This window comes from Octopus sinensis, linkage group LG16 (genome assembly GCF_006345805.1).
Source record: "Octopus sinensis linkage group LG16, ASM634580v1, whole genome shotgun sequence".
Lineage (NCBI taxonomy): Eukaryota > Metazoa > Mollusca > Cephalopoda > Octopoda > Octopodidae > Octopus > Octopus sinensis.
The window spans coordinates 53,685,206-53,702,794 of NC_043012.1; the positions used below are offsets into that span (position 1 = coordinate 53,685,206).

At 35.4% G+C, this 17,589-nt stretch overlaps 1 protein-coding gene across 1 annotated transcript in view; it reads left to right on the top strand.

Moving 5' to 3' along the window:
• Positions 1–16,157, top strand: part of LOC115220377 (inter-alpha-trypsin inhibitor heavy chain H3) — an 80,527-nt gene extending 64,370 nt beyond the window's left edge. Inside the window, exon 13 of the mRNA XM_036510125.1 lies at positions 15,895–16,157. Coding sequence (XP_036366018.1) covers positions 15,895–16,091 — 197 coding nt within the window. The 3' untranslated portion in view covers positions 16,092–16,157. The remainder of the gene's footprint in view (positions 1–15,894) is intronic.
• The last annotated feature ends 1,432 nt before the right edge of the window (positions 16,158–17,589 follow it).

A 17,589-nucleotide genomic window follows, 5' to 3' on the forward strand; every position in this document is an offset into this window, starting at 1 on the left:
CAGTTTTCGTCTGGTAAATCTACTCACAGGCTTTGGTTGCCCCTAGGCTATACAAGAACATACTTGCCCAAGGTAACACTCAGTGGAACTGATCCCGGAACCATGTGGTAGAGATGCAAGCTTGTTACCACACAGGTACTCCTGTGCCTAGTGTACACTTTGTACAGTAGGTGCAGGAGTACTCTATTTAGTACACTTTGTAAGCTAAAGTTTTACAACGCCATAATTTACTGATTATGGCCTTGGAAAACTTTAGAGCATAATATTCTTTTGGCTGTATTCTTTTTTAAACGTGACTTCTTGTTGATTACTTATATACTGAGCTTCCGTTGGATATTCTTGTTACTATGATGGAAAACGAGGTGAATTGCTATATACATTGTATTACTATCTATATTTTGTATTTTGTTTAACAGGTACTGATATTAATCGCGCGCTTTTAGATGGTCTCGATTTTATGTCATCGAATACAACGTCAGAAGGTCGATCTCCAGTAATCGTGTTTTTAACTGACGGCGAACCAAACGATGGCGAAATGACCAGAAGTATAATCCTGCACAATGTGGCTGAAGCTAACGGAGAAAAAATTCCTATATTTTCTCTGGCTTTTGGTGCCGACGCTGGTTTCTACTTGCTTGAGAGAATATCTCTACAGAACTATGCCGTAGCCCGACAGATCTATGAATCATACAAACCTGCCCTCCAGCTGAAGAATTTTTACAACGAAATAGCTGCTGCGTTGATGACAGATGTAAAATTCAAATATTTTGGTAATGTACGTCGATCATAGATTTTATATTATTCATATTATCATATTTAATGTTCCTGTTGTAAATATTTATTTAAGATTTTCCATTCTTAAATCATGAACAAGTTACATTTTAAATACCTCTCTATAATACCCTCGTTTACAAAAAATCTCTTGAAATATAATAATAATGTTCAAGGCATCAAATATTGTATGGGAATTCAGTTTCAATATTTGCATATTCTAGTGACATTATTTTCTTGAAAGCGCCTATGGCTTTCCTTAGAGACAATCCGTCAATATATTTCGAAACAGAGTGTATTCCGGCTGCGCTATTTACAGTTAGTAATTGCCGCCATTTTATTAAATCATTTGCTTCGTCATATTTTAATCATCGTTTTGAACAATTTTCTGTTGCTATATCGTTATTTAATACATCATTTTATACTTTTTTATCAAAACAATCAGCAGGTCCTGTGCTCTCAATTGCTCCCTCACTACACTAAAATTCTGGCTAGAAGGTCATATAAGTAAGAGAGTGTTTTCTCTTGAAAGAATTGATATTTGATGGGCTCATTATGTAGAGCAGTTTTGCTACAATACTGTCTCTCTAAGGATATTTTGCTGGAGCTGATCTGGAGCATCCCGATATATGTTTGTGTATTGTTTCAGAATATACTGTACACTTATTTCTGCCTTAATTACAGGTTGATAACGATACGCTAACCAATAATCAGTTCCACAGATATTTCAACGGTACAGAAGCAGTAATAGCTGGGAAACTGACGGATAAGGACGCTTCAAGAATTACATGGAATATTGTTGGCAGCACAAGTTCTGGCGCTGTTGATATTGAAGAAACAACTGAAGCGCTCCAATTGTCTGATGAAGGCAAAAGAGAAAGCTTGTTGTCTGATGAAGACATAAAAAGCATTCCAGAGAAACTGTGGGCATATCTGACAATCAAACAGATTCTAGATCAAATGACAGCCAGTGAGAACCAAACGGAGAAAGATGAGTTGAAGAATCGTGCGATTGAACTGTCCTTAAAGGTAAGACTGGAAACTTTACTTACGATCTCTTTGTTCAAGAAAGGAATATATTTCATGAGGCTTTTGTCTCTCTCAAGCTTGTTAATTGAGCAATGGATATTAATTGGCATCAAAGTATAATCGAAACAGTGCCCAACGTTCAATTTTACTTTGTAAGAATCATTCATTAAATTTCTTTTGCAATTAATGATTACTTTTGTCAGATGGGTTGAACGTCTTTACAAGACAATTAGGATGCTGTAACATTAATGCCTCCTGTAAATGCATTAGTTACGTAAAGGAATGAAAAACACGAAACGGCATCACGACCTCCTAGTTCTTGGCAGCTTGCAATTTGTTCTATAGCCGCCAGCACATTATTTATTGCGAATATTCTCCAGAAATGTTATCCTAGACACAATCATATCTGTTATTGATGGTAACTCTTGTAATCCTTTTTCCCAAACATCGTGGGACTGCTTTAAAGGGACGTGCACCTCGTACTACTTGGTCTTGTGCTTTCTTCCGCCTTCTATTTCGAATATGAACAATATGGAATCATACGCATCCCCCCCACTACACAATAAAGGACATATCATTGTTATATGAATAGAACTTTGGAAAATCCACAGTAGAGGTATATAACCGTTTTCATATCATGGACCCAACTTATGAACAAAATTCACGCACCTGCACTTTCCGTGAAACGGTTTATATAAAGAAATATCTTGACAGAAATTACACGTACAAACGACGGTATTTGACTTGTATTTTTCAATGCTTTTTATAGACGAAGTATGTGGGTGCATGTGTGTGTGAAATTTACTATTATTGTTCGTTCTATATGCCCTCCTCATTTTCGCTAGGGTCGAACGGAATTTTGGAATAATTCCACAACCAGCATTTTCCTGAATGAAATTTCATAGAGAACCATCCTATACCTCATCTTGGCACGTCTTCCAGAACATATAAACCGTATTGGGAGAAAATTCGGCAGAACAGTCCCGTGGACGTCTACTGACAATGTTTTCCATTTTAGAAGAGTATAATAACTAATCTTACTGCTGTTTTGCCTGCGTTCGAAATATTTCTTTCTCGTCTGGAATACGCATATATATATATATATATAATATATATATATATATATATATATATATATATATATATATATATATATATATATATCCAGAGAGAGGGAGGGAGAGAGAGATTCAGATATCTGTGTGTGTGTGTGTGTGGTGTGTGTGTGTGTGAGTGAGTGAGTGTGTGTGTGTGTTTGTGTGGAGGCACATGGTGAAGTCACTAGAGTAGCTTACTCGCGGGTTCGAACCTCAGACCGGGCGATGTGTATGTCTATGAGAGAAACACAGAAACAGCAGAAGGTAATGCCGAACTTCTGTTGACTCTTTCGCCACAACTTTCTTTCATGCTTTCCTCCTGCATCTAGCAGCTCACCTGCGACGGACCGGCATTCTGTCCAGGTGGGGAACCTATACGCCAATGAAACCGGCCCTTATGAGCCTTTGGCGTCGGCGTAAATTCGTGTTCAACTATCTTCTTAAATGCAGTAAACAATGTCATTTGAACTGTAAAGATGAATTGCCCGATATTGTTGAGAAAATCCTTTGACTGGATGGAAGTGCCTTCTGGAGGATCCATAAAACATTGGGAAGGAGCTGGTAGTGCTAGCAATGTTACCTGACCGCCTGAGCAGCACATACCATTTGTTTCATATGAAAATTTTAAAGCTCTACAGAAATGACAATTTGTGATTAGCACACCTATGTAGATAGAGTTATCATTTTTATAAGAATGGAACGGATAATATCTGAAAAGAGCTTCAGGGATTGTGAAGAACGTATTTGTACGTAGTCTGTTTTTGAGGGCTATTCTATTGGACCTCTATCGCATTATTAAAACATTGATTGCTGCAACATGCATTTGCTGATCTTGAGAAAATCTCATCTTGCTTCTGTCTTCAGCCTCTCGCCTTCGGTTTTCTACAATCCTCCTTGCTTTATACATGTATCTGAAGAGACTACGTCTTTTCTTTGCTGGTATATTTTTTTTCAATATTGTAAACAAAAAATTATGAACATAGAAAGAAATTATACATTAATCTCTATTTTTGTAAGCAGTTTTATGTACGTAGTATGTTTATATTTGTGTATGCAGTATAAAGTATCCAAATAGAAGCAGATGTATGAACAGCTAACTTAACGGTAAATGCCACAATAATTATTATAGATAAATCTCTTATATATATATATATATTAGGCACGTGTATTAAATGTTAATTTAAGGGTAAATATGTAACTGTAAAATACCTTGTAACTGCTGCGATAATTATCAACAGGTAATTGAACGGTAAATATGTATTTTAATACATCTTGGACCCGCCACCTGATTGATTTTGTCAAGAGTTTCCCCTCCAGCCGTTCTTTATGTCAATCAACACTTACACAGACACCATTCTGCTGTGGTTGCTCAGTTTGTGTTTTTCCCCCAAAATCGGATTTTCTGAATGTACGTCTTCTTGTAATTTTAGTATAAGTTTGTGACTCCTTTAACATCGATGGTTGTCGTAAAACCGGAAAAAAAAGAAAATGTTGAAGAGATCGTTGCAGACGAGTCTGCTCCTGTTGAAAAACGCAGTAAGTACTACAATTACAGTATATTAAATCCAGTCTGCAAGCTTTACTTTACAGTGCAATCTCTAAGTTTATAATTACGAACACAGAAATACACCTTCAGATGTTCCATACTTTATGCAGCCATATACATTTGTGATAAATTTGAATGAGAGAGAATTAATCAATGGAATCTATAATAGTAGATGCCTTGAAACTCATTTAAACATTTGAAACGGTGAAAGACAACGGGAGCATTGAGGAGTTAATTATAAGTTGTCTATGACCTATCTATGCTGTGTCAGTGAACTTGTTAGAAGGAAACCATGAGGAAGCCCGTTGTATGTGTATATGGTGTTGTTGATGTTATTATTATTATTATTATTTATGGTTTCCTTCAATTGTAACTTTATTTCAGGTGTCTTACTGCCGGCCATTCTCGGAGGCCAAGTGTAGCAAGGTCACTCTGTTTTGGTACACATTCTAAAATTATCACCACATTTATTCCAATTTAGTTGGGGATGGGGTGCTTTCCTTAGTATATGACCTGTACACATCAAGGTAATCTTTTGTAGTTCACGGAAATTGGAGTTACCAGAATGTTGCTTAATATACTTCTCAGCTCACTTCTTTATCATTCCCAACGCAAAAATTACCACTGGTATTATAGTAGTATTAAGCTTCCACATTTTTGTGACTTCAACTTGCAGAACTTTGTAGTGGGAGATCTTTTCGTATTCCTTTCATGTGAAAATTTGATCTTGTGGGACAGACATATTTATTAACAGACAAGTTCCTCTGCTATAGTTATTATTATTATCCTTATTATTATTACTGCTGTTGTTGTTGTTGCTGCTGCTGCTGCTGCTGTTGTTGTTGTTGTTGTTGTTGTTAAAAACATCACAAGACAGCTGCTGTTTGGTGTTTCCCGTTGGTCTCACAGTTATGATATGGAACAAAATTATGATGGTACATGGAATATTCCAATTTGACAAATACGTATTTGAATTTGATTGTGTAATTTTGAAAACACGAAGTCTCTTGTATTCACTAACGATTAGGCTGGTCCGGACTGTATAAATTGAACAGTAAAATATATTGTATTGTAAATATCGAAAATACCCAAACAAATTCAAATTCCTATTCGTCAAATTGAACTATATCAAACCATATATTATATGTTTGTTTGTTCCTTCTCGAGCCACGCCGGCTCATAGGGCGGGTTTCCCGGTTTCCTTGGCGTATAGGTTCCCCACCTGGACGGGTCACCGATCCGTCGCAGGTGAGCTGCTAGATGCGGGAGGAAAGAGTGAGAGAAAGTTGTGGCAAAATAGTCAGCGGAAGTTCGCCATTACCTTCTGCCGGAGCTGCATGGACCTTAGGTGTTTCGGTCATAAATACACACGTCACGTGGTCTGAGATTCAAACCTGCGAGTCAGCTGCTCTAACCACAGGGCCATGTGCCTCCACATATATTATATGTACCATCACAATTTTATTCCATTTTGTGTTACAATTGTCCGACGAACGCGAACTTGAAACTCTGAGTAGCGGTTTTTCCAACTTTAATTTAAAGAAACTTAATTCTTTCCACCTTGTTTTGCATTTTGTACGTGTGTAAGATATACACATACACACATCTGTGTGTCTGTGAATGTATGTACGTATGTATGTATGTATGTATGTATGTATGTATGTATGTATGTATGTATGTATGCATGTATGTATGTATGCATGTATGACGCTCCAATATACCTGACACTGCGATGTCCAGTCAAGTAGGAGGGTTCGTCGGTGAAGATTGAAGCCGCGGACAAGAATCCGGGTGAATCCAACAGCTGATTCAATGCTTTCCTGCATGGGCTTTGCTGGCATTTTGCAAGGACAATGGTTAGCGATGGTCTTCCTCGGTATACACATGAATTTGTGTCCGAGGATTGTTAAAATTTCCTATGCATTTTCGGCATGAAATCAGTTGGTAACAGCATTAATTGGAAGCCATAAGCCTTTAATGATATATAAACTATACAGATATACTTCTGTTCATATACACTTGTAATAAAAAATATTTATACACGTATATATATATATATGTGTGTGTGTGTGCGTGTGTGTGTGTGTGTGTGTGTGTGTGTGTGTGTGTGTTTCACGCGTGTGTGTTTCTATGTACACGCATATGCACATACACACACATATGTTAGTGACATTTTCGTCATCCCTTCTGTTATTACCAAAATGTGATTGAGACATTTACTTAGTTTAGAATTCGTCTGAATCTTAGTGAACGTAAGGCTATGAGTGTCTTTCTTTCAATACACACAATAAATCGACTTATGACATATACTGCTTTAAAACATTATCTTCATTTTATTTATATTAAAAATAATCACCTTGGTACGTGTAACTTATATTGTTTCCAATAAATGAAAATCATAGACTATTTACTAATAACTAATTCACATTACTACAAAACACACACACACACATACACACACACATATATATATATATATATATATATATATATATATATATTATATATATATATATATATATATATATATATATATATATATGTATGTAGGTGACAAAGTTGGTGTGTGAAAGCAGGTGGTTGGATATATAGAAAATAGAAAAGAGTGAAAAAACTACAGAAGGCTTGTTTTATAAGGTTAAAGAATATATTTAAGTCGTTATGTAGAAGAATGTTATAAAAGTTTTTATATAGTAACATAGTTTAAACTATGTTACTATATGAAAAATTTTATATTCTTTTAACATAACGACTTAAATATATTCTTTAAACTTATAAAACAAGCCTTCTGTAGTTTTTTCACTCTTTTCTATTTTCTATATATATATATATATATATATATATATATATATATATATATATATATAATGCTAACAGTAATATTTCGATGTTTTATTCTCTGTTAACAGTAACCAAGCACGCTCCTAGTGGAGGTATGTACCACAATATGTTCATTCTAAATACGTTTTAAATATTCTTCCTTAAGAACTAGTTTTTCCTTTCCATCCGATTTAGTCCTTGGCTTTAAATATATTTTAAGAATTTTTCAGATGCTCATCATCATCATTGTTCGACCGTGGTCGAGACAATGGAATTTACCATGCTACGCCAGACTTCATGGTCCATCATGGCATTACGGAGGTCCTGTTGCTGGATGCCTGTATCCCTGGAGATTACATCAGGGTAGGAGAGTGTGCGCCCTCTGGCATTGCGAGTTAAATTACAGCGTTAAACAAAACGTAATGAATCTGTTAGTAAAAGTGAAATTACTTCTATACTGCAATTTAAAGTAAAAAAAAAATTGATCTTTCCGTAAGAAAATTCATATTCGACAACTCATTGTTATAATCATTTCTTCTATACGCACCAGGCCTGAAATTTACGCGTAGGGTGATAGTTAATCACGCCAGTAAACAGTTTTTCTCTATAAAATATGGACGTGACGGAATCCCCAACTTATAGCTTCATATTTCTCCATATATTCACATATCCATCTTTCTATGTTAATGCGATTTAATTTCACAATTTTCTATCTTTGTGTTTTTTCATGTTTCCAGGTTCTTTTGGCGATCCCCATTTCTTTGTGACACTGAAAAACGTGACTTACCCTATATGTTACAAAATGCCTACAAAACCAGGAGAACTAATGACGTTAATGTATGATCCAGTATTACGTAAGTTAAATTCTCAGCTTTGTTCATACATAATATTTAGGAGTCAACGGTCATCCAACAAAATGTCTGTTAATATGTATATATTCTTTTAAAATATATATATATAACTATATATAAAACATGTATAAGCGTTATATATGTTCCATTGTTGGGATTATGGTTTGTCTATCACTTTTCTATTCAGTTTAACCCCGTATTTGCTATGAAGGGGCTTTTCTTGAACATCGCTGTATCATGATCCGTCGCTGTTCCTGATTTAGTTTCGTTTTCAGTTGATTTACAGCTTTTATTGTTTCTTCTTTTACTTCTTACTTATGATGTACTTTGACATCATTTTTGTGTTTGTCAGCTTCGCTAAAAACTGAAAGCAGTTTTTTGTGTTGTTCGTGCTTTGTGGCTATTTGTATTAGTTTTCTTTGCTCGAGAAGTAGTAAATTCTGTAGTCCTATGGTTGTTATTTTGTAATAGTTTTCTTTTTGTATAAGAGATCTACCACATTCCATACATTGTATATCTTATCTTTCTATGTCATTATTTTTTCATATTTTCTGACTATTTTGATTATTTCATATACAGTCCAATTGAGAATATTGTAGCTGTAACTTATAACTGGGACGGCTAGAGTGTTGATACCTATTATCTTGTTTTCTCGCAAGGGGCTCTCTTGTCAGTATTAATCTGATCGTCTATAGTTTTATTTGTGCGCGATGTGGTAATTTCATATCAAGATAAACTGTGCATGGCCTTGCAGATGGAACCCAGTTAGAATTTTCTTAAGCTAGAGTAGCCCATCCCAGTCAAAAGGTCCCCGAATAAGGTTTCTTTAAGGAACATGAACAAAACACCCTCGCCTCCAGAGGCGAATTATTCAAACACCAAATGACTCCTATCAACATATGCCTATGATGCTTTCCCAATACTTCTGCTCGTAATCAGAGATGCACTTATTGTCAGCCACTAAGGGACATGCCCAACTGGTTAAGGTCAAACAACTGACAAGTAATTTGTGGTATTGATCAGAATATTGGCTGTAGCCCATCTTTATACCAAGACAAAACAATGTACATAATAACACTTCGGATCAGTTAATATGAAAAGCCATGAAAGCCAGTGACTGGTACTGGAACAGGTCCCTAAATATGAATATTTATAATTTTTCCTCATGAAACGAAGGTTTCTCTCCAAAAGTATCTGGAGATATTGGTGAATTTCTATATATTTTTCACTATTACTCTTTTACTCTTTTACTTGTTTCAATCATTTGACTGCGGCCATACTGGAGCACCGCCTTTAGTCGAGCAAATCGACCCCGGGACTTATTCTTTGTAAATCCAGTACTTATTCTATCGGTCTCTTTTGCCGAATCGCTAAGTGACGGGGACGTAAACACACATCAGCATCGGTTGTCAAGCAATGCTAGGGGGACAAATACAGACACACAAACACACACACACACATATATATACATATATACGACAGGCTTTTTTCCGTTTCCGTTTACCAAATCCACTCACAAGGCTTTGGTCGGCCCGAGGCTATAGCAGAAGACACTTGCCCAAGATGCCACGCAATGGGATTGAACCCAGAACCATGTGGTTGGTTAGCAAGCTACTTACCACACAGCCACTCTTGCGCCTATTGTTAATATTATTATTATTATTGTTGATATAAATATTTTATCTTTTTTCTCTCAACAGAAATCAATGTGACGGCGAAAATTATAGAAGGTACAGGAAGTTATAAGCCCGGTCGTCCAAACAGAACATACATCGGTAAAGTTTATATTAAAACTGCCAATATAGAAATAATGATAGCAACACACCAAATAGTATTCAACGGTAAACGCCTGATTTGGAAACATGAAACAGATATCGCCTTTGCTGGAGCATCCTGCGAAGTGAATGGAAAAGGGAGGTTTGTGGAAATAACAATTAATCCTGGTTTAACGTTTCTTATCAGACGGGACTTATACGCACCTATGGGCCCTAAATATGGTTATTTAGATTTCTTCCTCATGAACGACGATGGATTCTCTCCAAAAGTATCTGGAGTTATCGGTGAGTTGCTTCGTATTCTTCTTCATGATTATTATTATTGTTGTTGTTGTTGTTGTTGTTATCATCATTATTATTGAGTGAGTGAGAGAACAGTGCATGCCATCACAGTGCCTCTGGGGTAAAACATACGAAGACCAGTATACCCATCATGACTACCCGTCTGATAAGGGTACACTAGGCACATGCATCACAACCATATGTGAGCGACATGGTGATCTCATATCAAGATAAACAGCGCATGACCTTGCAGGTGGGGCCCAGTTAGAATTTTCTTCTGGTCGAGTAATCCATCCCGCTCAAAAGGTCCCTGAACAAGGGTTGTTTAAGGATGTTGAACGAAAGACCCATGTTTCCAAAGATGAATTATTCAAACCCCCAAAGAATTCCTCTCAACATATGGCTATCATGCTACCCCAACTACTTCTGCTAGTGATTATTATTATTATTATTATTATTATTATTATTATTATTATTATTATTATTATTATTGTTGTGTTGTTGTTGTTGTTGTTGTTGTTGTTGTTGTTGTTGTTGCTGTTGGTGTTGTTGTTGTTGTTGTTGTTGTTGTTGTTGTTGTTATTATTATTATTATCATTATTATTATTATCATTATTATTATCATTATTATCATTATTGAGGCGGAGAGCTGTGGATGCCATCAAAGAGACATTGGGGTACAAATATAGAAAGCCTAGTATACCCATCATGACTACACGTCTAATAAGGTTACACCAGGTACATACATCACAACCATATGTGGCCGACATAGTGTTCTCATATCAAGAGAAACAACGCATGAGCTTGCAGGTAGGGTCGAGTTAGTGTTTTCTTCATGAGGAGTATCACATCCCACTCAAAAGGTCCCTGAACAAGGGTAGTTTAAGGATATGGAACGAACCACCGCTCTTTACAAAAGGGAATTATTCAAACCCCAAAGAATCCCTCTCAACATATGGCTATGATGCTCCCCAACTACTTCCGTTCGTGATCAGGGACGCACATATCTTCAGCCACTAAGGAACATACGCAACTGGTTAAGGGCAAACAACTGACAAGCAAACATGTGATATTCAGCAGAACATTTGTCGTAGCCCAACTATTATACCAGGACAAATCATGTACATGATAACAATTTACATCAGCTAAGAGCAGAAGCCCTGACAGCCAGTGCATAGTTTGCGTTATCCTTATCATTATTACATGTCTGTGTGTCTGTGTGTCTATCTATCTATCTATCTATCTATCTATCTATCTAGTTCTCTCTCTCTCCTCTCTCTCATATATATCATATATATCTATTATCTATATATATATATATATATATATAATATATATATATATATATATATATATACAGGCGCAGGAGTGGTTGTGTGGTAAGTAGCTTGCTAACCAACAACATGGTTTCGGGTTCAGTCCCACTGCGTGGCATCTGGGGCAAATGTTTTCTGCTATAGCCTCGGGCCGACCAAAGCCTTGTGAGTGGACTTGGAATATATGTATATATATATATATATATATATATATATATATGTGTGTGTGTGTGTATATGTTTGTGTGTCTGTGTTTGTCTCTCTAGCATTGCTTGACAACCGATGCTGGTGTGTTTACGTCCCCGTAACTTAGCGGTTCGGCAAAATTGACCGATACAAAAAGTACTGGGCTTACAAAGAATAAGTTCCGAGGTCGATTTGCTAGACTAAAGGCGGTGCTCCAGCATGGCCGAAGTCAAATGACTGAAACAAGTAAAAGAGTAAGAGTAAATGAGTATATAAGAAGATAGATAGATAGATAGATAGATAGATAGATAGATAGATAGATATGAGCAAACCGCCCCCCGTCCAATGAACGGTGCTGAGTTGTCAAATATTTCAACCAAATTTTTTCTAAACAACTTGTCCGACCGTCCCATAGGCCTCTCCTTTGAGAAACACCGATTTAACCAAAATTTGAGACACCAGCAAAGAAGAAATAAAGATAGTCTTTTCTTTTTCTATTTCAAAGAATGCTTTTTTTCTATTCCAAGAAAAGCGATTTTACAAATGCACGTTCCCACGGCTTTATCGATCGCATTCTCACCTGCAATCGATTTTTGTAATTTTTTCAAGACTTGTACACGCCCTGATACTATCAGTATCTACATATCAAATTTGAGCGCAATCGGATGGAGGATGCCCGATTTCCTAGAAGACACACAGACAGACAGACCGCACGGATTTTATATATATGTATATATATATATTATATATATATATATATATATGTGTGTGGTGTGTGTGTGTTGTGGGTGTGTGTATGTGTGTGTGTGTGGTGTGTTTGTGTGTGTGTGTGTGTGTGTGTGTGTGAGTGTGTATATTGAAAGGGCTAAAAAACCACTAAGTGGTCAGCCGTATGCTAGAAGTAGATCACCAACGATCAAATTACAAAGAAAAGAATGTCCTCTAGAGAAAAATTCAGCGGACACCAGAACAATATGCGGGCAAGACAGATGAAAATTATATATAAAAAAACATGAATTACTCGCAGACCGGCGATTTCCCCTGTTAACTAATGAATCACTTACGTAATCCCTCGTCCGTAGGCTCGTCAGTGCGATCGTTCCACAGGTAATATAATTTGCAAAACCAACCACCAGCTTTCCGTATAAAAACACACACGTACTTAGTTTCAGCGATTATATTGGGGTTAATTTCAAATATCTGAGTTCTGCCGCGCTAAAATTCCGGAAACAAAATCTGCAGTAAATAATTTACTGCAGTTAATGCTGGCTATTAGAGAACATATTTATTTTAATTTTTAAATAATGAGGGAGATAAATTGAATATTAATTTAATTAATATCAATTTAAAACCGGTAACCTAGCATACAAAATCTGAAAAATCAGAGAGAATGTTAATACATGTGTATATTTAAAGAGCTAAAAAAAACACTAAGTGGTCAGCTATATGCTAGAAGTAGAACACCAACGATCAAACTACAAAGAAAAGAATGTTCTCTAGAGAAAAATTCAGCGGACACCAGAACAATATGCGAGCAAGACAGATGAAAATTATATAAAAATTATATATATTATATATATATATATAATATACATACATATATAATTTAATAAATAAAATATATGCATACATACACACATATATGTACGTACCTACATATACATGTATATATACATGCATATATATATATATATATATATATATATATATATTATATATATATATATATATATATATATATATATATATATATATATATATATATGAGTACAGGACACCACAAATAGACGTAGAACACAACGAGAAACGAAAACATAAAAACAAACATGGAAACGGACTTGAGTTCTACGTCTATTCGGGGTGTCCTGTACTCATATATATATATGTGTGTGTGTGTGTGTGTGTGGTGTGTGTGCATGTATATATACATGTAGATGTAGGTACGTACATATATGTATGTATGTATGTATGCATATATTTTATTTATTAAATTATTGTATGACTGAGCGCCCTCGCGTCGTTTCGTTTCTTTTCTTTTCTCCAAGTAAGTTTATATATATATATATATATATATATATTATATATATATAGATATAATATATATATATATATAACATATATAATTATACATATATACGCCTGTATATATGAACATATATTATATATATATATATATATATATATATATATATTATATATATATTATATTATATACATATACATATATATACATGTGTGTGTTGTGAGAGTGCATGTGTGTGCGTGTGCGTATATGTTTACACATATGTACAAATATGTGTATATACACCTTCTAAAGTGAGAGTAAGATGTACATTATGCGCAAGTGGTAACAAGAAGCCTCTTCGCGGATATCTAGTCCGAGTTCGATAGCACTTTCAATCCTTATGTGCAAATGTGTTTTAATATAACCCTCAGATAATACTAATCTTTGTAGGCATCCCTCGAAAGATACTGCCTTGGCACATGCTGTATCATTCTGATTGAGCTTTGTCTGCGGATTACAGGAAACCTCAATCACTTTTGCGATGAATCTATAAACACATCAGTCAGTTGATAGAATATCTGAACAGTTTTCTTCGCAACCGACACTAATGTGTTTATATATTATATATTTGCTCATTATTAATATAAACTTTTGTGAGCGATTTTGTGTGTGTATGCGTGTGTGTTTATTTTAAATGGTTAACAGATTCGTTAGACGCACATCAATAAATAGATGGTGACCTCTGACTGTTGCATTCATTTGAGGGTGGTAAGCAATAAGATTAGAAATTAGAATTGAAAATTAAGGAATATGAGAGATAGACGATTCTGCACAGAATTCCCACATTTTATTTCTCTTAAATCTTTTAGGAAGTTTCTACGATTCTGACTTGGTGATAATCATGAATGGCACAACTTTTCTATCTTTTAAGAAGTCTTCTGCATGGTTTAGCCTCTAACTTTTTAATTCGATATATTACAAAGAGAAATATTTAATTAAATTTAAAGAAGAGAATGAGTGTTGTACATGATACAATTATCACACTCTTTAAGTTTTCTAGTCGAAGATTCAGGTACACGTGGCTGACTATATTCATCTCCATATTATATCTCTGTCTGTCTACTTGTCGATCATTTAAAGAGGTATCAGTCTGGTCTTACTGAGTTTTCTCCCTTGATATATATATATATATATATATATATATATATATATATATATGCTGACCCCCCCCACTACCATCAGGTCACGAATGACCTTGGGATTGCACCTAGAAAGTTACCTTCCGAGGCATAAGTCCGGGCAATGAAGTTTGTGGAAGACCAGCACTTGCCGATGCATATTTGCCTCCCCTTTCCACGCCTCCGATTTTATCCAAGGGAAAGGCAAAAGCCGATACAGTTTGGCAAATAAAGTCACTTGCTCAAGAACACAACTCACAGCCGCTCCGGGAATCGAACTCACAACCTCACAAGCGTAAGCTCGACGCTCTAAACATTGATCCATGCGCCTTCACACACACACACACACCACATATATATGTTTTCCTAGTTTGTGGGTAGGCTGTCATCAATGTGCCTGGTCTTCACCTGGAAGTCATAGTCGAGAGAGATAACTTGTACCAGGTCCCATTCGGAGCGAGATACATTGTTGTTTCTTCATTATTGTAACATGTCATTACTGCGTACCCGAAAGAGGCCCGACGCAAGCTAAAACATTGTGCATGACTCTATGTATAATGGTATGAGAACAATCTGGTGTTATTTTCCAGCGTTTCATAACCCTGAAAAAGTTCAGATATGGTTATATTTTGACACACTTTCGGTCACTGTGCGTTTATTTATTTATTTATTGATATTTTTTTTTTTTTTAATTTTCTGAAGATGCAACATTTCAAAGAATAAAGACTGCACAAGAATAATACTAAATACATTTTATTCACCTCTTTCTCACTCTCTCTCTCTTTATCTCTATCTCTATCTCCCTCTTTTTCTCTCTATATATCTATCGCTCTCTCACTGCCTCTCTCCCTCTTTCAATCTCTCTCTCACTGCCTCTCTCCCTCTTTCAATCTCTCTCTCACTCTCTTCTTTCTACCTTTGTATCTCTATTTCTGTCAGTAACCATCTTATCTTGTCTTTCGATTCTTTTTCATTTCATTCCTTTCTTTTTGATAAACTACCTGAATATATTAAAATATATTTCTTTTATTATTTCAGGTCGGTTCATTCCAATGAAGGGTCACCTCATGAAGGAACACAAAACTTCAAAAAATAAAACCGAAGCGAAGTTGAAACTTACGGAACCGAGAAAACATTACAAGCGATCTGTTCACACAGTCTTGCAACTTAAACCAGGTTTAAAGAATACTCTGATTCCATGCTGGAAGATTGACATTGATAAGCTTGGTTTTTAAATGAATCACATAAATTTACATATATTTTCCTAAGTATTTCATATTTCTAGGGACCAGCAATTGTATACCGATATGTGACTGAAACATTCACCCAAATAAATATTTTTTGCTTAAAGAGTTATATTTTTTGTTTACATATATTATGATCATTGTGCATTTTGGAGATCCATGTTTACATTTTGTATAGTTTATAAATAAAATAACTCATTCCCAGGTTTTGAATATATTCTTGCCTACTCTAGGCACAAGGCCCGAAATTTTTGGGAAGAGACCAGTTGATTATATCGACCCCAGTATGCAATTGGTACTTAAATTATCGACCCCAAAAGAATGAAAGACAAAGTCGACCTCGGCGGAGTTTGAACTCAGAAAATAAAGACAGACGAAATGGTTCTGAATATAATTCAACATTTCACTGAAACCTGTTGTTTCAATTGTTCATTATATGTAAAAGGTGACGGATTAACAAAACTAGTGGGGCTTTGGATAGACTCTACGCTCCATTCTTCTAGCAAAGTTATTTTCGGCTGTCGTCTTTCCTCCGTCAATAAAATACGAAAGAATCAAGTACTGATCGCTTAAATTGAATTCTCTGTCCTCTAAAGTTGTATTAATAACTGCTACTAAACACTATTTTATATTAACAAGCGGTTATCTCGTTTCCTTTCAATGCCTGCGTGTATTTAGTAGTTTTCTTCATGTGTAGTACTCATGACTCGGAAACAGGAATATATTAATATATTAATATATTAATATAATAATGTTGAAAATGTCTGTCAATATATAACCAGAATATCCAACATTAAGCAGTCCTCTTGTTATTACAGGGATGTTTCTGTAACAAAGACACATAGGTACCAAGTTCCATATCTACTTAAATGGGAATAAGTTTCATTAAGAGGCACAACTCTGTTCCGAAGCAGAAGAAATAATGGAAAATTGACGACTGAAAAACAGAAAAATAGAGTAATTCTTGTTATATCGACATTAGTAACCTGATAGTAACTTATTTTATCGGCCTCGAAAGGATGAAAGATAAATTTAACTACGTTGGGATTTAATTATCTATACTTCTTATGAATTCTTGCATGAGGGTACGAAAGAAACTAGCCCGAACAAGCTCATCTTTGAGATCGATAACTTTTGACTTCTAATATACTGACACTTATAGGCGCAGCAGAAATAGCCTCGTAGAGGTATGCAGGTAAAGTTTGTAGAAGAATACGCGCTTCTTAAATATTCTCTTAGAATAGAGTTCATGAAAGGAAATCAAAGAATTCATCTGTAAGATAGACCTTTAATCGAGTAACTATGGATATTATTACTTAGTCATGGATAGAGAAACTGCGTCTATGACCCTTCTTTTACTGTCTTCAAGACTTATTGGAGAAAGAGAGGAATTTATCTCGTATCAGGGAACTGACCCAGAGCGAATCCTGCTGAATGTAACATTGAACCAAGTAACTGGTGTTGAAGCGACCAACGGCGTTCAAAGATA